This window comes from Podarcis vaucheri (genome assembly GCF_965113315.1).
Source record: "Podarcis vaucheri genome assembly, chromosome: 10".
NCBI classification, from domain to species: domain Eukaryota; kingdom Metazoa; phylum Chordata; class Lepidosauria; order Squamata; family Lacertidae; genus Podarcis; species Podarcis vaucheri.
Genome location: NC_138748.1, coordinates 3,840,594 through 3,862,861, shown reverse-complemented (window position 1 = coordinate 3,862,861; position 22,268 = coordinate 3,840,594). Strand labels below are relative to the sequence as shown.

General features: G+C 45.5%; 1 protein-coding gene across 3 annotated transcripts in view; it reads left to right on the top strand.

The window, feature by feature from the left end:
• The first annotated feature begins 2,100 nt into the window (after window positions 1-2,100).
• Window positions 2,101-22,268, top strand: part of FRMD4A (FERM domain containing 4A) — a 466,163-nt gene continuing 445,995 nt past the window's right edge. The window contains exons 1-2 of one of the 3 annotated variants that reach the window (XM_082240074.1): window positions 2,101-2,377; window positions 2,839-2,976. In XM_082240074.1, coding sequence (XP_082096200.1) covers window positions 2,111-2,377; window positions 2,839-2,976 — 405 coding nt within the window. In that variant the 5' untranslated portion in view covers window positions 2,101-2,110. Of the gene's footprint in view, window positions 2,378-2,838; window positions 2,977-22,268 lie in introns of those variants that run through there. The other 2 variants (XM_082240073.1, XM_082240077.1) reach the window with 2 other exon arrangements.

The window sequence follows — 22,268 nt, the reverse complement described above, 5'->3', positions numbered from 1 at the left end:
CAAGGGCTGAGCTTGGAGGTAATTGGCTCCAAGGATCTTGTCCACATTCTTGGGCTGTAAAAATCGAAAAGTATACAAGGACAAGTACTTGCCCACAGTTAAGACCATCCAAACTGGGATGAATGCAAGTGAATTTATTCACAATGTGCTTAGAAAAATTGGTCACAACAGGCCACTGAGAGGTCATTTCCAGGGAACAAGGCACCGACATGGCTCCATCAGGAGAGAGAAGATGCCTTGGAGTTATTATGTCAACCACCTGGACCAGAGGTTGACCAGGGCTTTGTCCAAACTTTAATTCTAAATGAGGGTGTATTGCAGAGGTTTTCAACCTTTTTGAGTCCGTGCCTCCCCTGACCAAATGCATTCTTTCTGCGTCACCCCAGTTATGTCACCTCTTGCCTGCAGAGCTGGCAACGTCTCACCCTTTTTTGAACACCCTCCCTTGTGGAGTGTTCCCTCAGCCTCCTCTCCTCTCCCCTCTCCTTGGGAGTCCTCCAGGCAGCCGCTGCTGCTGCCCCTGGTCTCTAAGCTGCCCCCCCCAAAATAGGTGCCTCCTCACCCTGCCCCACAGGGAACTGGGACTTGTCTGTCCATTCCCAACAGCAAGGACTGGCGGACTGGTGGCCTGGGCTCCCTTGCCCACTTGTTTGCCTACTCCGAGGCCGCTTCAGCTCCTGGCAACCAGCACCCCCTGGCCAGCCCCAGAGACACAATTCACCTGGGTAACTTGTAGCCAGGGCTGCACCAACAAACAGCTGTGCAAGCCTTTGGGGGGCAGAGATGCGAGAGGGCATCAGAGGAGGGAAGAAAGGAAAGAGGGACAGAGGCCAGTGTTGCCCACGGCCCCCCAACCATCATTCTAGGCACCCCTGGGTGTCACAGCACACTGGTTGAAAACCACTGGTGTATTGGATTGTCGGCTTACTCTTACAGGGGAAGCAGGGACAGACTTTGGTCTTTCAAATTTCAGTGATGCCCTGTCCAAGCCCAAAATTTGGCACCCCCTGCATATTGCTTTCTGTTCTGCTGAATTCACTATGTCATAGTTGTGGCGCCCTATGGCACATCCAATGTGGCAGGTCTGGTTGCTCTGCCCTAAATCTGCCTCTGGAGGAAGTGAATGTGTGGCTTGTGTTGGTTTGTGTGCCCTGGTGGGTGTGGAAGAGAGAGACACAAATCTAGCCCCATTCATATGATTCCATATGGAATGAACACATGGACAGTGGCAACAGCATCACACATCTTGATCCAACTTCCACACATCATCTGAATGTAGGAAGAACTATACTGTAGTCCTTTCCCCAGTTCTCAGACCTTTTCTCCATGTGCAGAACGAATGACTGCTTCACCTGGGCTGCAACATGGATTTACATGTAGAAGCACATGTGTGGCAATGATAGGACTCCAAAAAGCAGGTGGCAATTGCATGGAGCCCAGCTGTCATACGTATGTGCGGACACACACTGCAGATGTGTAATGGTAAGAAGCAGGGCCAACTGCTCCCCACCAGTCTTACCTGCTTCTCCCTCGCCAAATGTTGAGTCTGCTTCGACCCCATGGCTTTGTGACAGGACACATGTTTTGTGTGCAGAAGTTCCCAGCGGGAGATGGTGGCAGGCGAGATGGACCAATGATCTGACAGCATAAAGCTGATGCTCACCTGATTCTTTCTACATGTAGAGAAGCTAATGAGGATGTGTGGGTTTTGCCACAGACATGTACAAGCAGATGCCTCTCACGAGAATTTCCCTGAGATAATCCACTTGGCCCAAGGGATCTTTAGATAAATAATTGAAATGAAAACCAGTGGAGTGGCTTTCGAAAGCAAGGAGCTTTATTTAGATTCCCGTGCTGCTCTCCCTTTTACATCTATTCTTTAAACAAGGAGCTCATTATCTGGGCTAATTAATCGTTGTCCCTTAATGGTCTCCTGCCCCCAGAATCTCTAGCCTTTTGACGACCACCTGAGCATCGCAGGGGACCAGACCCCTCACCAGACCCCTCTATGGAAGCAGAGGAGTCGGAGGAGAACAGGAAGCCTATCTGCAGCAGGCATGCAGGGAAGCCGGCGTGATCAGAACGCTAACAGGGCAGGCTGTGTAATTACATGTTTCTTGTAAGTGTGTTAGCTCCACGGGGAGCTGAGTCCATTTGGAGACAAGGAGAAATAGCCCCCCCTTTCAGTAAGGTGAAAAGGGTCATCGCATATCCTAGTTGCCATTCAAATATAATAAAGGTAATTGTTGCTCTAGAGTGCTGGCTCGCCTTGCTTTTGCTCAGTCATTCCTCATGTCTGGATTATGCAGACGGCTGCTTTCTAACTAGGGAAGCACACTGCTTTGAGGAAGAGAGAAGACCATTTGTTTTGCAAGCGGTATGTTGTGATTATTATCTTTTTGCATTGTTTCTGCAGTATTGTGAGGGTGTGTGTGGAAGACTAGAATAATACAAAATCTGGGCTGTAGAAGCTTGAACCACAGTGCAGATTATTCTCTTGACAGTTAAAAGCAATTGATATTATTCCTCATGCAGAGGTGGGGGGGGGGGGCTTTGCAGCATTCCTGTATTTTTAACTTGTTGCCGTAAGGTTTGTGTTAGGAGGATTGTCATGTTGCTGTTGCTGTTGCACCTCCTTTTTAACCATCCTGCAGATTCCAATCTGATCTTTCGTCTCTCTAGCCAGATTCCTGACTGCATCTCCTCTTCTCTCTCTCTCCCTTGAGTGTAAAGTTTGGCCTAGCTGAAGCTTGTTTCAACCCTGCAGATTTTGTTTTTTGGGTAAAAGAACTCAAACCAGAGCATTTTCTCCCTGAGCTTGATTTTGGATGTTTCCAGGCTGCAGGAGGGGCTGGTGGATGCTTTGCCCTTGACAGAGGGCCAAGAGCCGACCGAATCCAGGGGAGGATTTATATGCAAGGCGACAGGGCGATGGCTACGCAGCGAGCTCCGGAATCTGCTCTCAGCTTGTTGATGGTGAGTGGTTTAAGGGGATGTTGAGCTTGAGGTGGCCTGGGTGGATCGAGGGTGAAGATCACGTCAAGGAATTGATGGATTATATTGGTATTGTGCTGCTGCTGCTGCTGGTGGTAGTGGTGGGGAGGGCTGGCTGTTGTGCTTTTTTAACAAAATGGACAAGGAAGGTGTTTCTTTCTTTTTTTCTATGGCCACCCCACTCAACTGTAATGGTCACAATTTAGAGAAAACTTCAAATTTACAGATATCATCTTTTTGTGGCCCTGTTGTTGTTGTTTTTTTTAAAAATTGTCTCCTGTTGTCTTCTGGTTAAGGTGCTCTTGGTAGGTTAGAGCAGGGGGGGGGGGAACTGCCATCAAATGAAGATAAACTGTAATGATCATGATAACAGCCTGCATGTCACAACAAGTTAGCATGCAGTTGTTTGTGTTTCTTAGAGCAGCTCCTGAATCTCTGCATCATTCAGGAAGTGAGCCCCGTGGACCTGTGCCCTTGCCTGCCTCCCTATGTGTCCCCAATGACAATTCAGAGTGCCTTTCGCAGATGATGGTGTTAGCAACCAGAGGATGCCGTCTCGGGGGCTGCATGGAGCACCTAATGACCATGCAAGACCTGCCTATCTCGGGGGAGGGGAGGGGGAGGGTGCGGGTTTCAGGCACTGCCCACAACACGTGGACCTACTGACCCACTCTTCAAAGTTCTGCCAAGGAGGCTGAATCCTGGAAGGGTGTGACTTTCTGTTCATTTGCTTTTATTAAAACAAAGCCCATGGGCTTGAATTCCCCAGATTATACATTTCTTTTGCATCTTTCACTCTTTTTTTGCCATCTGGAATCATTTCAGCCCTGAGCTTTTCCAAGCGTTGAATTAATCCTCCTTCCCACCCCTCCCTTTGCAGGGGATGGAGAGGGTTGCAAATGGCAGTATATACATATTGATCTCTGCTTTCTGATGGTGCTAGAAATGGTCTCCTGGAACTTGGCATTTGCAGCCGTAGACTAATGGCCTCCTGGCACTTTGAGTGGTTAGCAAAGGTCAAGCGGAGAAGAATAACTTTTATGTCCATTACTAAATACTCTATTAAATTTACTGATGGTTTGTCTTTATATTTATCCGCAGCTGTCATAGCAAGCAGCCAGCAATGTGTTTCTTTCTCAGTGTTTTCCATGGTTCTTTAAATGGTTGCCTTCTGGGCTTGGCCTGTTTAAATCTGCAGAAGGAGCCCTCTCTGCCAGGGCAAAACCCAGTAATGGCAAGAATGGTTTGCAATGCACTTCAGATGATGCTTGGAGGAGCAGGGGCTTGGGCCTCAGTCTCAGAGATGGGGGGACAAGGGAGCTGGGATGGATGTAGTTGCTGTACAAGTAAGACATCTGTGGGCCTCTCCAAATGGCCTTCCTGTTGCACGTTCAAGGTGACTGGTATTCATGATGCTTTGGGGGCAATCACAGGTGACCCGACTTCCATCACTGCTTGTGCCTGCGAAGGTTTGGGGACAGTCACACTGCTTCCTTTTCAGTCAATGAGGATCCCTAACTTTCTGCCGAACCCCCCATAACTTATTATACCACAAGTGTTCTAGTTTATTTCTGTCCCATTTTATTGCACTTTAGCCCCTCCGAACAGTAATGCTGTAGAAGCAAACTAACTAAACAGACTAAAGCAGGATGGTATAGACCACCCTTAATGCCAATAAATACACCTGCCATAAAACCCCCGCCTGGAGGGGCTGGTCTGTCTTTTGCCCGTCTCCCACAATCACTTCCCCAATTATTGTTTATTGTATATGTTGAACTAATTGGATAGCTAAGTTGTGCCCTTGAAAGACTACCCAGACAATGTGGGATGCCTTTGTGCATAGCTTAGGCAAATGAGTGTGCCGTTTACTGACCCGCCGCTTTCGTCTTCAGTGGTCGGTGTAGTATAGCATAGTTTTACTGGTTGCACCTTTAGTAGTAGCAGTAGTAGAGATCGTGCTGTTGACGTGAGCCTGTCCTTCAAGGAATATGAATTGAAATGAGTGTAGAAGTGTTAAGTCATTCTCAGTTCCTTCTCTTCTTGAGCTGGCTGATCCACAGCCAAGCTCCACTGCAGAACCAGCATTCAAGCTATTTTAAGCTCATTGGACTCCAGTGACTCCATGGAAAAGCCCAAACCAAGAGGAGGAGGGTGTGGTGGCACCTTAAACACCAGCACATCTATTATGGTAGAGGCTTCCCTAGACTCAAGCCCACTTTGTCCCAGGCATGAAGGGAAATCTTATCTGGCAGGCATATAAGTGAGAAAGCTATGGAGGTGGGAGCTAAGTGGCAAAGAGAAGCAAAGACACAGTCAGTGACCATTAGAGCTTCAACAGGCACCTTGACTGGACTCTTTTTGGCCCCTGCTGAAAACATTCTTAATAGACAAGTCTGCCCAAATGCTTAGAAAGCGGAAGTCTTAGTATTTTAATTTTTGTAGGTTTTAAAGTATGGTTGTGAATTTTTCTCTATTAATTATTTTATCTCTTTGTAAACTGGTTTGAGGATGTGTGTTCTTTTTACAGGTATATAAATTTTACAAAATAAAATAAGTAGCCATACCATAATTTTTCTACAGTAGCAGATTGGTGATAATGGCTTGAGATTATTGCATTAACTCCTCTAGTGAGGAAGGGAGCCATTTCCAAGAAACAGTCAAAGGTAGAACAGAGATTCTGGTGTTTTCCTGCTCCCTGGGTTTCCACAGGCATCTGGTTGGCCCCTGAGAGAACAGGAGGCTGGACTGGATGGGTCCTCTAGTCTAGCCTGATCCCTCCCTCCCTCCCTCCCTCCCACATCAGGTAAAGGTAAAGGGACCCCTGACCATTAGGTCCAGTCGTGACTGACTCTGGGGTTGCGGCGCTCATCTCGCTTTATTGGCCGAGGGAGCCGGCGTACAGCTTCCAGGTCATGTGGCCAGCATGACTAAGCCGCTTCTGGCGAACCAGAGCAGTGCACGGAAATGACGTTTACTTTCCCACCTGAGCGGTACCTAGTTATCTACTTGCACTTTGACGTGCTTTCGAACTGCTAGGTTGGCAGAGCAGGGACCGAGCAACGGGAGCTCACCCCGTTGCGGGGATTCGAACCGCCGACCTTCTGATCAGCAAGTCCTAGGCTCTGTGGTTTAACCCACAGCGCCACCCATGTCCCTTCCTTCCACATACATACATACAAAATTTGTATACCACTGGATGATAACGAAACCTCTAAGCAGTTGGTCAGTTAATTAACACATACAGTGGTACCTCTGGTTATGTACTTAATTCGTTCTGGAGGTCTGTTCTTAACCTGAAACTGTTCTTAACCTGAGGTACCACTTTAGATAATTGGGCCTCCCGCTGCCACCGCGCCACCGGAGCACGATTTCTGTTCTCATCCTGAAGCAAAGTTCTTAACCCGAGGTACTATTTCTGGGTTAGTGGAGTCTGTAACCTGAAGCGTATGTAACCTGAAGCGTCTGTAACCTGAGGTACCACTATATTTGGAATTGTTGCCTTTTGTACTCAATGTGACCATATTGTGAAAGTGGTATTTGACCCTTGGTAGCTTAGCTAGTCACCAAGTGATGAATATGCATTTGTGGACTGACCCTAAGGCCTCCAATACAAATCATATTTACTAGGAAGCAAATCCCATTGAACTCCGTATGACTTTCTTCTTTGGAAACGTGTTTAGCTGGGATGAGCACTTACTACTGATAATTACATGAGCATTATGAAAGGCATGCACATTTCAGCGAAGAGGAAATCCTGCCTAACTCTATTCCTTTTGCCCCTGACTCCTTTCCAATGCGCTGTAAAAACTGAGCAAAATTGTCAATTTATCTTCCTAGTTCCCATCTCATTCCAACACTTCTCTAAATAGTTTTCTCTTTACAATGTTTCCATAATTCATTTAGCAGTGAGATTCACTAATAGAATCTCTTTATACTCCCAGACTCCTGCGATACGGATATTATATTCCTGGCCCAAGGGAAAGGTCTAGGAAGATGGCTTTTAATAACAAAATGGGCAATTCATGTCATGGGAGACATTACTTAGCAACTAGCAAAATGCTCATCATTGTGGTGTTCTTGCGGAGGGAAGGCTGTATTCATTTTGTGAACTGTGTTTCTGTACCACCGCATAACTAGCATTTTCTGGGTGGCATACAGAGAAATGATTGAAATGCAATATGAGCAATTAAAAATGCAATTGCAATGAAACCTATTGCAGCAAGGAAAGATCAGTAACATCAGACTCACGTCTTAACATTTCAAAATAAAACCAAGCAGAGCTTCAAATCTTTTTAAGTCCTTGAAAGGTCCCATAAAAAGGCAGGGTGAATAAACTAAAAGTTTTGCTGGACTTAGGGGGACACAGCCTAGGTGCTAGTCAGTCTTCTCTAGTAGCTGCCCATGAAGTCTCACTTGGGGGTGGCGCTGGGAGAAACACCTTTGCGTCCAGAACCAGCACAGGCGGAAGGGAGTGAGCCTTCAGATAAGCAGCCTCCAAGGTGTCTGGGGTTTCAAAGGTTAAAACCAGCCCAGAAATAGAGTGGAAGATGGTGCAGCTGACAAGGCAGAGTGTGGTGGCCAGTCTTGACCAGGTTGCTTCTAGACCCTTTTCAAAGGCAAGCCAACACATAGACAACCTACAGTCGCCTTGCATATTGTAACAGGGCGTGTCATTTTAGGGAATGAAACTTAATTTTTGCAAATTTCTACAGTGAGGGGATCTTAAAATTTTTGTTTTTGGGTGTGAGGAATTCCTGTCTGCTATTATTTTTGTGACTGGCAGCATTTAGTTTGGTAAGTCTACGTTTGATGAAGAAGCACATAAACTGCCTTTGGAAAACCCCAAAATTGTAATTTTACTTTCTGAAAATGTCACATAATACAACAGAGGTGGAGATAGCTGCTCCGCCACCCAGTGCGGCACACATGCTGTGCCCCTGGTTGCGGGGTGAGCCGCCTGCTGGGCGGGGTGAGCATCCCAGGGGGGCAGTGCAGCGATGTAACCCTCCCTCAGGGATGACGCCTGGGGTGACCACACCCCCTTCCTCCACCAGTGTAATACAAACAAACAACTGGAAACACTTGGCAATCATTTGTAATGATTTCTATGCAATTTTACACACATTTTACTTACCAAGCCAAACTAAATTATATTGATTTAACCCAAATATATTTTGAATTCCCAAGTCATGTTACAACTTTTTAGCACCCTCATTCTGGGAATTGGAAAGCTGAAAAATTCAATGTGCCCTAATATTGCAAGGACCACTGCCATCCTCCCTTGCTGGGTAAATTCTTGCTGGTGAGAGTGGCATCCCCCAGGGTCTGGGTGGTGCCCCAGTGCCCCTCTCTTTCCTCCACAGGAACAAACAGCAACCATTCACTTATATGGGAGAAAGCAGAGATGCACATTTAAATGAGTGCTAATCCAGCTCCCTTTGGGACGCCCCTCCCCCTTATCTCCATAGCCCTGCCCCCCAGGCTGTTTTTCTTGGCTAAAGGGAAGGAATGCTGGGAATGTGGATAAGGAAGAGCTGAGCAAGAGAAAGGCGCTTTCTCCCATGGGTGGCGCTTGCATGCTCCAGGGAGGCTGGCCCGCATCCCCCTTCCTCTGCCACTGGTGACACTACTATGCATGGTAGTTTTACTGGACACCGTCATTATAATTTTTTGGGACATGGAAGTTAAGTAATAAGCAAACCATATGGCAGAAAGGAAGTCAATGTATATGTACACTAAGAGCTCATTTGCACCCACAAGTGTGAGGGGAGCAGGTGTCTCTTAACAACTCTCAGCAGACTTAAACAAACTTTAGTGCCCGGGACACTCTGAGGGAAGCTGTGACTGCCCAAGTGTCATAATAGTGTTTTAGATGTATACTGTGGGTGGCCAGACAGATGCGTAAAGGTTTTTCTTTCTCCTGCTGCTGCAATATAGATGGCATGGAACTGAAAAGGAGACAATGTGCTGTCATGTTCTGAATCCTGGAAATGTCAGACAAATAGGATGGGCACATTTCATAGTCCAGTAGTTTACTCTAGTTATGCAGACTTCATAGTCGAAAGCATGCGCAGTCCAGCGTTGGCGCCCCACTTGAGAGCCATAATATATTGCTCAGATTACAGGAGATAAGCAGCATCACTTCAGTCTTGGCGATGGGAAATCAGACCAGCTACAATAACGCAAGCTGCTCTCTTATATCATCAGCTGGTTGACACCTGAATGGTGTGTTTAGGCTGCTCTTGTATTTGCAGCTTCATTGCAGGCTATTGAATTTCTCATGTGGTTAGAATACAAAACGCTGATGGGAATGGCTCGCAATTGGAAGCCTGGTTCCTTAGCTTCATTTCATCTGCCCACATAAAGCCCTTTTGAAGGCTTTTCAAATAAAAAAGCGTGTATTGATCAAAGGGTATTGAATGGCACTGTACGTTAGGTCAGTTGGGCTTGGTTGTGACAGCATTGCAGCATTCTGGCAGAATGAGATCCAAGAGACCTGACCTCTAGACTGCCAGAGGTTAACGTGCCTTTTAATTGGTATTTATTGGATGAAAGTTGTTCAGATTATAAAGGTGTTCACTGATGGCCCAGTGAGTTAAAATCCTGCTGTTTGGGGTGATCTGCTCACGTCTTCAACAGTTGCCCTTGGCTTTGTATATGAGTAATAGATCTGTGGCCTCTTTTTAAAATTCACCTCTCATGATCCCAAGTCTTTGGATGGATTTTCATGCTGCTATCTGGGGAAGGGCTCAGTGTCGGAGCACGTGCTTCACACCCAACAGGTCCCAGGTTTGAATAGTTCAAGCCTTGATGTCTCTGGGGGTGGCTGGAGATGGCTCTTGCCTAAAAGTGCCAACAGTACTGAGGCGGAGAGCTATATCCAAATCTGGTCTGGGAGAGAGTATTCTCTGTCCCAGGGTCCCTGAGGAGCTACATCTGCGATTGCTGGGGAAGGAAAAGGTCCTGCTCTGTGGCCTTTTTGTTTTTGCCTGGCCTCACAGCAGGTCGGCCAGGCTGATCCAGAGGTGTCATTGCTCTCTGTGAGTCAGCACCCCATGGCTGCACACCCTCTAATCGAGGGGCCTTCCGGTGTTGTGGGACTACAACCCCCATCATCACCTTGACATTGGCTATGCTGGTGGGGGCTGTTGGGAGATGGAGTTCAGTGGCACCTGGAAGGTACAAATTCCCCATCTTTGACTTAGACCAACTCCTGCAGGGGGAAAAGAGGGGCACACCTTTGCAGGTGGGATGGAAGGTCAGTGGCAGAGCAGATGTTTTTCATGCAGGAGGTTCCAGGTCCAGTCTCTGGCATCTCCAATTAAATAGTCAAGTAGAAGATGGTGAGAAAAACCTCTTCCTAGGACCCCAGACCCATTTCTAGTCTAGCTAAATGAACCACTAGACAGACTTGGTACCAGGAAGCTTTCTGTGTTCCTATGAAGTATATTGAATTGTTCAATAAAAAGAAAAGCATTGGGTGTTTTTCCATATTTTCCTTTTAAAATGGATTCGCTACCTTTTATTGTCTATAACATTTCTCACTAGAAAGCCCCACCTGGGGGAAATTATTACTAGAAATTGCCTACCCAGAGATATTTCTTTAAAAATGATATAAACTATTTTTTTAACCCACCAAGCTGTATTATTCCTGCAGCTCCTTGGATTTTGCTCCTCATAATTTGTGAAAAGATAATGAGAAACTGTTGTAGAACATATGTTTGGACTAGTACCTGTTTGAAATGTGTGTTGTAGCTAATATATTGAAGCAGGAACAAGGACACAGCCTTGGAATAATTGAGCTTGAATATCCTTCCCTGATTTTGATTAACATGAACAAATGAAGCCTTAATGGTCAAAGCCCAATGCATTTTCTAATTAATCACAGGCTGACTAAAAACAATGCTTTGGACCATTACCTTTGTGCCATTAGCTCTAAAGGAAGGGGCTCATCAAGGACATCTTAGTGGCTCCTATATGGAATACGTTGCCATGGGCACCCAGGGCAGCTATTCACCACCCTCTCTGTTTTAATGTGCAGAACCACTGGCAGTGTGCGTTTATTAATGAAGAGTTCGCTTTATTTGAGGATTGGTGGCAGTGATTATTCCTATTAATGCAACATTACATCATCTTTGGAAATAATATGACAAAGCCCAGCCCTTGAGTCCTTCCTTCTTTCAGTCAATTAGCATTTCTCCTGCAGTTTATGACAGCAGGTTGGGGTTCAGATGGGATGTGAAATAGTGAGATCATTATTGGCAAGGCAATGGTGTCTGCCTTTCAAAAAGGAGGAAGATGATAGGACAGCTGATTCCTCCCCCTCAGCTGATATTTTTAGGTGACACAATTCCCATTTCAATGGCTGGTGTCAATTGTAACCCTTAGGAAGGGAGCACCATCCATGCGCCATCTGCCTCAGCGATGCAGCAGATGCACAATTGATAGTCATTGCAGAGCTGCACTTGCTTTTTTGCAAAAAGGGAAGGCTGAATTTTATGTATACATCGTAAGTCTCAGTGTGCATCTGAGTCATCGCTTTGCATAGTCTTTGTACGCAGAATCGCTACCTTTCTTAGCATTATGGAACATGGCAGGTCAGGGCGGCTTTGGCGGTCACTTGGCTGCAGTGATAAAAGCAGCATTTAGGTACAATTAATTGTTTTTAAACTCTGCTAAAACTTCATCACCAACCAGTGAAAGTTCCCTCCCTCTGCTCTCTCACACCTGTTACTTGTGAGATAGGAATTTAAGGACCACTTGGTTTGTTTTCTAAAGCTATTTTGGTTCTGGTGTGTTACTGTAAAAATAGGTAAAGGACCCCTGGCAATTAAGTCCAGTCGCAAATGACTCTGGGGTTGCGGCGCTCATCTCACTTTACTCGCTGAGGTAGCCGGCGTTTGTCTGCAGACAGCTTCCGGGTCATGTGGCCAGCATGACTAAGCCGCTTCTGGTGAAACCAGAGCAGCACACGGAAATGCTGTTTACCTTCCCACCGGAGCGGTACCTATTTATCTACTTGCACTTTGACGTGCTTTCGAACTGCTAGGTTGGCAGGAGCAGGGACCGAGCAATGGGAGTTCACCCCGTCGTGGGGATTCGAACCGCCGACCTTCTGATTGGCAAGCCCTAGGCTCTGTGGTTTAGATCACAGCACCACCCGCCTCCTGTGTGGGGCAACTAGCTAAGTAGACTAGCCATTGATTGTACAGCAGCTGCCCAGACCACAGATTTCCAAATCAGGACTTTTGATTCTTCACTTCTAAAGGCAGAGCTCAGATATCCGAGGTGTTGGGGAAACCAGACTGAACTCAATGCATTAAAGAAGGTGGAGAGGCCTTAGAGTGAAGGTTTGTGCGTCACTCCTTTATCATGGGATGGGGAGCCTGAAGTCTCCTTCCCTGTTAGCCAACAACGCAATGTCCACAGGTTACGAGAGGGTGGCCTGTGTTTAGAAACAAAAACTGCATGTACATGCCCAGAGTCGTCACACTGTTCCTTTTTCTAGGCAGCCTTTGGTGACTTGCCCATCCCACAGAATCAGGGGCAGATGATTACTATACGCTTGAAGGGATCATGCAAACCTCTCTCTAGTCAGGGGTCAGTGAGCTGTGGATTGCAACGCTTGCCAGTGTTATTGCATTTGCTTTGAAAGCCCAAGCATGTCCTGATAATTCAATCTGTCTCCCAGCTGCATAACGCGTGAGCGAGGCCTGGTGTGCCTTTGGGCAGCTCAGTCTTTCCCATTTATATAGCCCCAGATTGCCAGTGCCCCCTGCCTGCCTGCTTGGACCCTTCTGAATATTATTGATTGTTTTTAATCAAACTATTCCTTGAGACGGCCTGTTTCCTTTCTGTCACTCGGCCTTGGTAGTTAATCTAAATCACCTTTAATTGTGCAAACTTACATTTCCAGTATGTGCTTGATTCCCTCCCACAAAGTAGCGATAGCCTGAAGGCAACCACAATGCACTGGAATGTGAAGAGGTTGGGTTACAATGGATCCATGACGTGGCATAGGTGGTTTGACACTTTCATATTCCCCAATACAGTGGTACCTCGGGTTAAGTACTTAATTTGTTCTGGAGGTCTGTTCTTAACCTGAAACTGTTCTAAACCTGAAGCACCACTTTAGCTAATGGGGCATCCCGCTGCCGCTGTGCCGTCGTCGCATGCTTTCTGTTCTCATCCTGAAGCAAAGTTCTTAACCCGAGTTACTATTTCTGGGTTAGTGGAGTCTGTAACCTAAAGTGTATGTAACCCGAGGTACCACTGTACTTTGCAAATGGAAATAGGGCCACTTTCTCAAATTCCTTCCACACTGGGCATTGCTGAGGGCACTTCTCTGCCTTCTGCGCACCATCCTGTCCATTACTGGATTTGGAAACAGGTGTGCTAGACAGATTTAATTTAAAGTGCGTTTGAGCCTCATTTGATGGGCATGTGTGGAAGACTGTCAGCTGCTATGAGGCTGGTTATCGGCAGCTATTTTTTGTATTTTAAATCACTACAAGTTTGAATATGTATTAATTTGATGACTTGTTTTTTCCCCCTTATTTATGTGCTGTTGTGCTTTTTATATGATCATAGTGATTGTCATGTTTCCTAATTTTTAAATTTCCCTGTTATGTCTATGAGCCTCTTTGAGCTCAACATTGTTGCTGGAAAAGCAGAATACAAGTATATAATCAAATAAATAAAAACAGCAATAGCATCCCGCGAAGATCCTCCCCTATTCAGCCACTTCAGCTTTTTGTAGCTGGAGTCAGTCCGGGCCTGCAAGGCAGGGAGCTGATCCTCCAGGCAGAGGCGGAGCTAGCTGCTCTGGCACCTGGAGCGGCGCACATGCTGTGCACCTGGGGGGGTGGGGCACTGGGGGCGGGGCAAGTGTCCCGTGGGGGCAGAACAAGCTGCCCATGATGGGCTGCTTCCTGGGGGGAGGGGAGGGAGCCACGCCACTTTGCCAGTAGCCTTCCTCTCTTCCCTCCTCCTTTTGACAGCTTGGAGGGGGCTTCCCCCTCGGAAGCAGCCCAGGAGTGGGGGGCAATGGCACACCGCCCACCTGCGACTCCCAAGCCTCCCTCGAGCTGTCAAAACGAAGGGGGAAGTGGGGAAGGCCAGCGGCAAGGCGGCGCAGCTCTGCCCCTTCCCCCGACGGCTCGGGGTAGGCTTGGGAGTCGCGGGTGGGCAGCGCGCCAAATGTCAAGCCCCCCCCCAGTGATGACACCCAGGGCGGACCACCCCCACCGCCCCCTTCCTCTGCTCCTGCCTCCAGGACTCATGGCACATTCGTCTCCCTAATTTATGTTATTGTTTGATTTTTTTGTGAGCTGTCTTGGAAACCCAAATGGATGGAAGGGTGAGGTGAATAGATAGAAAATAAATAATACAGTATCCCAAAACTGGTGACTGCTGGCATTCCCAGCTGGATTTTGTGAACAAAAGCTCCGAACCAGGTGTTTTCTCACTTTTCAGATATATAAAATGCCCTCTGAAGAGATGTGCCCCTGGTTTCATACCCTCTCAGTGATCAGTGGAAATCTACTTGTTTTCCTGAGGCATTTGGATTACTTGAAAATTGATTTGTAATACCTCTCATTGCTGTTTTGTATTTTGTATTTTTATTATTTTGCTCTGGGCTTTGCTTGTTTGTTCTGTTCTGTTCTTAATTATTTTATGATCTTATTCTTTCTTTTGATAGATACTTTGAGGGTCTGGAAAGGCAGGATAGAAATATATTCTGTAATAAACTAAAGTAAACAAGCAAATGCTGGCAATAGGGCATTGCCCTGAGGAGACCTCCTGCCTGAGAAGGAGGCCTTGACATGGGTCAAGGGGAGATCATATCACTGGGGATTGGCAGTGTGCCCAAGGCCAGGGACACTCCCCTGGGAGGAAGCCCCACGGGGCTAAATGGGACCCACTTCTGAGTATGTACAGTGGTGCCCCGCAAGACGAATGCCTCGCAAGACGGAAAACTCGCTAGACGAAAGGGTTTTTTGTTTTTTGCGCTGCTTCGCAAGACGATTTTCCCTATGGGCTTGCTTCGCAAGACGAAAAATGAAAACGTCTTGCAAGTTTGTTTCCTTTTTCTTAACACCGTTAATACAGTTGCGACTTGACTTTGAGGAGCAACTCATAGAATGCGGTGTGGTAGCCTTTTTTGAGGTTTTTGGTGATTTTTGAAGCTTTTCCAAAACTTCTTTTAAACTTTTAAAACTTTTTTTGGGGGGGTTGGATTTTGGGTTGGGGTGTTTGGAATTCAAGGACTTGGTGTTGGGGAGGGGTTTGCAAGAATCTGGAAGCTTGTGTGTTTTTATGATTTTCTGTGACCATTGGGCCACTCTGCTGTTTTTTTTTTAAAAAATCTGGATTTGAATTTCTGTGTGGTGGGTGGCTGGGGGAACAGTTGAGGAGGGGGTTCTTCAGCAAGAAGCAAAGAGTGGAAGAGGAACCTTCTTCGAGTTGTCCCCCAGAGTCTTAGAAAATGTACTGTACACTTTGTTGATTTTTAAATGTTTTTCTGTCATGTTTAGAAACTTAATTTATTGTTCCTTCAATTTTTGAAATGCACTTTACAGTATGTGTGACTTTAAAGAGCACTTAATAAACTCTTGTTGTACCAAATTTGGCTTTGTTTGGACTTTTTTTGACCATAGGAACGCATTAATTGAATTTCAATGCATCCCTATGGGATTTCGTGCTTCACAAGACGAAAAATTCGCAAGAGGAAAAAACTCGCGGAACGAATCAATTTCATCTTGCGAGGCACCACTGTATAGGATTGCCCTGTTAATCCATTTCATGACGAGGTTTCTTGTTCATTGCATGCCTTTAGTTATTAAAAAAATACCCAGCAGCTCTGGTCATATAACCCCATATACATTACTAAACCCAATGAAGTTGATTCCTTTAAGTCTTCCTCCATTTATTTCCAGGAATCAATATTTCTGGAAAGAGCGACAGAAAGAGAACTATGGCAAAATTCTCCTTGTACTGTTATGATGAAGATGAATAAGGAAAGAAATGAACAGGACACTTTCAGCAACTTATTAAGCTGGTGGATAATATCCAGAACTATTTGTAGAACTTAATACATCTGTGGCTAAAGTAATGAAGACATGGCAAGTTGAAATCAATTTTTATTGATTATAGCTTGGACTGGAGATCTGCAAAATACAATCCAATTCCTTCATTGTCATTAGGGAGTGTCAAGAGGTGCTGGAAACCATTTGTGGTAAATTCCGCAACTTGTCCTAGATATATATATATATATTTAAGGAAATAAAACAGTGGCAAGGCAATACAAGACAACTATAACTGTTTGTCCTGTATGGCTCACTGCCCCCCTCATCGGCCTCCTTAGCCATTAATTAATGATAGGCTGTTTTACGCATTAATGGAGCAGCATACCTAAGTAAGTGTGCACGCAAAAGGGAACCCCAACAAAGGATGGATGGATCTGTCCATTTCAGTTCTCAGGGTTTCTCATTTTATCTATCTTAAATTCAAATCTTCATATTTGTACAGCAATTTGCATTTTTTTTAAAAAATGCTCATGAAAATTCATCAGCATTTTAGTTTGATTTTTCCTAATAAATATATGTTTGTGTGTAATTTTGTCAAATTACATTTTTGCAGAGCAATTTCCCCTAATACAGTGCATTTTGTATGCTATTTTCACTAATATATATATTCTTATGCACGTCCCCTACCATATGCATTTTTGTACACGTTACTTGACTGTGCAAAATCTGCACTGCAACATTCAGAGAAGTGAGCCTTGGGAAGGATGGCTGTGTATCCTAAGCCCCTGCGCGTGGGCCAGGGCTCATGGCAGAAGGTGGGCAATGACAGGTGTCTTTGTGCCATTTCCACCTGTACAATATACGATCTCGTATACCGTATTTTTTGCATGTACATACTTCTTTTCAAACACTGGCTTTTATCACTTGTTCTGTGCAGACTGATAATTTAAAGTAGTAAAATACAAAATTTATCCCAAATAATTAAATTTTGCACATATGTGCCATTACCTCTTGCTGGCTTCCCCATAGACCTGGAGCCACTGGAAATGATGTGCAGTTCCATTAACAGAGCAGGGATCCTTGGCTGTAAGAATGTGCATTATCTATCTAGTTGCTTTTCAGTAATGCAGCAACTTGACTTAGACCAAATAAATATCAACAGATATGACTCCAGTGCTCTAACTCTCTGCTTATTGAAACATAAACCCTAAAGATTCTGATCTCTCCCCTCCCCCCATGTATTCATAATGCAAAATTTGGTGATATTGCGAACATTTGAAAATAGCAGACTCAAAATACAAATGGTATGGTGAATCCAGCTCCCTTGACTAGGAATTCTTCCTCAGTATTTAAAGGTGAGATATGATAATTATTAATCAGACTATGCCCTAAAGCTGGTAATAGCTGTGAGTGTGTGCTCATGCTCCTTATCTTCACCCAGGGATGGGAACTTGTGGCACACCCTCCAAGTGTCCCTATTTTCCTGGGACAGTCCCAGTTTTTGATTTCATCCCAGAATGTCCCACTTTTCCTCAGGATGTCCCTTTTTTCATCGGAGAAATGTTGGAGAGTATGTTGTGGCCCTCCAGATGTTGCTGGACTCCAATTCCTATCAGCCCCAACCAGCATGGCCAAATGGATGGTGGGAGTTGTAGTTCAACATCTGGAAGGTCATCATGAGTTTTTCAGGAAGTACAGGCTCTTGTGAAGGCTGCAGAGTGCAGGCCACCAGAGAGATGATTTGTCGAATGTAAGAAAGGACACAAACACCCCTTGGCCCACCTTGAAATTTAAGTATGCACATGAAATGATTTCTACCACCAACCCATGAGAATTTAACTGAAGTTTTCTCTCCCCTTTGAAAATTTTCAGTTGCAATTTCTTTCCCTGTTAATAGAGAGTGATCTGGAGGGGAGTGGTAGAAAATGTTGGCACAACACTATTGGCAGTTGTGTTCAACCAAGAGTGAAAGTTTATTAGAAGATTGGAGTCCATTGCAAAACTAGACAAAGCCTTCTCACCGTATTGGAGCTGATGAAGGGAAGACGGTGTGGCGATTTGAATTGCAAATTGACAATTTTCCCATTGCTCTTGGCAGACGTGAATTCAATCTGCCCCACGAAGCAACTGCTGTTCAGTATGCAGCTTCCCGCCATAGAGGGCTTCTTTTGGCAGTGAATGAAAGAAGTGGTGCCACTGGGTGCCTTTTTGCCAAGTCCAATAAACCCTGGGATTATTAGTCTCCTGGCTTCCACAACCGAGCCAACTCAAAACCATATGGTTCCTCTTCTTAAGCATTGCCTTCCGAAAGCAATCGCCTCATTTCCCTCTCTCTTCTTTCCTCACTTCATACGCTTGAGAGGGCCAGAGCCATGATGAGCAAGAGCCATAAATATGGAAGAGGCAGGAAACTTTATGTCTCCCCATGGCCTGCTCCATCTGGTGGGGGGAGATCAGAACCGGGCTTTGGTGGTCCTTATACTTTCCCCTCTCCTGTTATCGTCCTGCCTTCCAGTTTTATTTATGGAATTAGAGTCCAGTAAGACACACTCATTTGGTTTATTTATGTGTACAGAAGGAGACTCTAAGAGGTGTTCCAGGCTATGCTAATTATATTCCCACTTGCAAATCTTATAAAGCACAAACTGCAAATTAACTGTTTGTGCCTGTAGGACTAGCAGCTATTTTCTAAAGTGTTTTCTTTCTTTAAAAATGAAAAAAGCTCTATCAGGAAGCTCTTCCCCATAAACCCAGAACAGTCAAACTTTTCGCTTGTTGGATCTACTTCATTTTTCTACGAAGGCCCCAAGATCTGTAGAAGGTGCAAAATACATAACATTTAAATTAAAGAACAAAGTGCATCTGAGACATGGGTGCCAGCTCCTGGGGGCCAAGGCCTTTTGGGCCCCCTGTATTTTGGGGAAAGAGGCCTCTCCCCCATTTCCAAAAACCCTGGAGGCGAAGTGCAGAGTCGACCGCGGTGCATCTCCAGTGGCTTCTTCCTCCTCCTCCTGCTGCCATGGAGGGAAGGAGGCTTGAAGCAGCCTCCCACCAGCAGTGGCGCCAAGAGGAGGTGGAGGCGGAGCCACCAGCCATGGGAGCCCTGCAGCCGCCACATTCGGCTGTAGCACAGGAGAGCTGGGCTGGGGGAGGGAAGAAGGCAGGCAGAGTGACCGCCCTTGCCAGGCCGCCACCACCACCACCAACTGCCTTGGCGCCTGCCATCCCGACCTCCCTGGCTGGGAAGGAATGTGGCATGCTGAGGTCCCCCCCCCCATGTTTTGTCCCACTTGGTGCTTTTGGGCTCAGCCTCTAAACAGAGCTCCTGTTACATCTAGTGTCCTTATCTTCCAGGACGGAACATGTTAGCCTGGAATTGGAAGAATCGAGATATGATTCCCCTTAATCAAGGGCTTGACAACATGACAACAATGGCAACATATGAATGGACACTTTGTGGACACAGACTTTCTTTGGATAAATACAATGATATTTGGAATGAGTTTGCAAAGAATATATTAGGTTATTGACAATTATATGTGTATTAGGATAATAAGAATACAGTGGTACCTTGGGTTACATACGCTTCAGGTTACATACGCTTCAGGTTACAGACTCTGCTAACCCAGAAATATTACCTCGGGTTAAGAACTGTGCTTCAGGATGAGAACAGAAATCATGCTCCAGCAGCGGCAGCACAGCAGCAGGAGGCCCCATTAGCTAAAGTGGTGCTTCAGGTTAAGAACAGATTCAGGTTAAGAACAGACCTCCAGAACGAATTAAGTTCTTAACCCAAGGTACCACTGTATCTACATCTGTATATTAATATATGGTAATGTAACAGGTTTTTAAAAAAATTTATTGTCACTCATTTTTTGTCCCACTCTGTAAAAAAAAGGGGGGGGGGATTGTTCCAGGCTTGAACTCTGTATCTGAAGAAGTGTGCATGCACACGAAAGCTCATACCAAGAACTAACTTAGTTGGTCTTTAAGGTGCTACTGGAAGGAATTTTTTTATTCTGACAGTGAAGACAGACTTGCTATCTGTCCACCTTTACACAGCCTGTGACTGTTAAAAATGAACTCTGTGTTACTCAGAAGTCTCTTAAACGTAACAAGAGAGATGCCCTTGTTCAGTCTCTGATTGAGTGTCCTCACATTTCACTTTATCTATTTCAATCTTAACATTAATAAATGAAACCTATTTTAAAACTTGAAATCCTGTTATTTCATTATGATTTATACAACATCATTTAGCTGTTGGGGTGAAAAGCACATACAAATAATCTCACTTGCATTGTAGCTATGCTGGATTTTTTTAGCTACTCCCAGCAGACCTGTGGGATTTGGAGAAGCAGCACCCCTTCAAATACCTTGGCTCCAAATAGGTCTCTGACACTATTCCACAGAAGCCCCTAAGACTTCCAGTAGAGGCCACAACATTTGTGGAAAGGGAGCGTCTCCCTCCCCTTTTGTAGTAGCATCGTATTTTCAGACAAGCCTGTTTGCTCATGCCTTATTTATGCTGTGCCATTTATGGAAACTCCAGGGTATTCCTCCCCTCCTCACCCATTTGCATGATGTCCTCAAACAAAGTGCTTCTGGAAGGAATGTTCAAAGCATTTGCTAGTGCAGGAAATGGAACAGGGAGTCACAGTCATCGGGGAACAGCCTCCCACCCCACAGTGAGCAGGATAAAGTAATCTGATGCAAACTGGAGGCTTTCTCGTTCCCTTCCTCCGTCGTTTGCCGAGGATGTTGTATAGTAAAGATTGCATTTTGTAAAATATTTGTTGAAGGCCTCTTAACATTGCCTGGCAGACTCTCTGGTGTCACTGCATCTTGGTGGCAAAGCCAGTTTACCAGGCAAAAGGGAGGGCAGAGCTCTTGTCACTTATGCAATAGGGAAACACCTACTGGGTGGTTCCTCTGAGCCCAAGCCGCCTCCATTGAGCGGCAGCAGCTCTCCAAGGTCTCATCCAGGGGCCCTTTCCCACTCGCTGCCACCCAGGCCTTTTAACAGGAAAGCCAAGCCCTCTATCTGGACCTAGGGGTGGGGGAGGAATTCTGTTCAGTTTGCATGTTAATGAGAACCTCCCTAATGTTCAGCTTTTGAACCAAGCAATTCAACAACTAAAATGCAGAAGTGACCTCCTTGGGGCACAAGCCTGGGTGGGTTGTCTGGGGGTCCTGGGCTGCCCAGACGACATGCCCCGCCCCCATGTGGTCCAGAGGAAAGCAGAGCAAGATGTTTGGCTGCAGGAGCTGCTGGGAGGAGGCGTGCAAGGCAGCATCCACATGCCTTAGGGACTGCACTCCGGACTTCTCTTATAAATCTTTCGGATGTATTTCCTATCAATTAAAAATTTGATGTGGTGCAAGCAATTTTTTATTCTGAAAGTGTGACCCAGGGAAAAAGTTTGAGAACCACTGTGATAGTTTTGAGGTGGACTCTGCATGCCTTTGTCATTCCTGTTTTGCTTCATGTGCAACCGTGAACAATGGCCTTGTCCTCGCTGTAATCCCCAGCACAAACGAGTCGATTTAATGTATCGTTAGTATAACTCACTTAATCCACAGTTCAATCAGTTGTATGAACTTGGAGCCAATGGGAAGAATGCAAATTTTTTGGTACTTTTATCAACGCAGATTTAACCCTATTGCACACTATTTCGTGTAAATATTTTGAGCTGTCAGAGAAACCCTTTTTTCTAAATTGTTCAGCTCAATAAACTCATTTACATTGGGTTCAATAGAACTTTTCGTTATTCAAGCTGATGTAACTGTGAAGATGGAAATGTATGTCTATATGTATGTATGTACCGGTATGTATGGTGTGATTTTAAAAATGTGTCGTTGCCTGTTGTCAGTGATACAGGATGCATTCAGAAATTGCATTCCTGAGCTTCCAAATAATTGCAGCTGTTATCATGGCTTGTGTGACTTGCATAGACTTGAAAAACACTTTTCACTTTGATTAGAGTGTCCTGGCAAAATAATTCACTGTGATTAAAAGCTAGACAAGACAACATATATCTCCTATCTCTCCACAGCTCCTCTCTTGAGCTCTGAGTGTTTCCCAGGTCTGCTGGGTGTCATCTCTTGGGCGGGGGGGGGGTGACGGACATGATTTTTTTTATATATCCAAGGTGACGGAGCCACTTGGAAGCTTAAGAGAGTCTGTGACACTTTCTCAAGACACTTTCTGATGGAGGCATAAAGTGAAAGTCTTATATCTGATGCTAA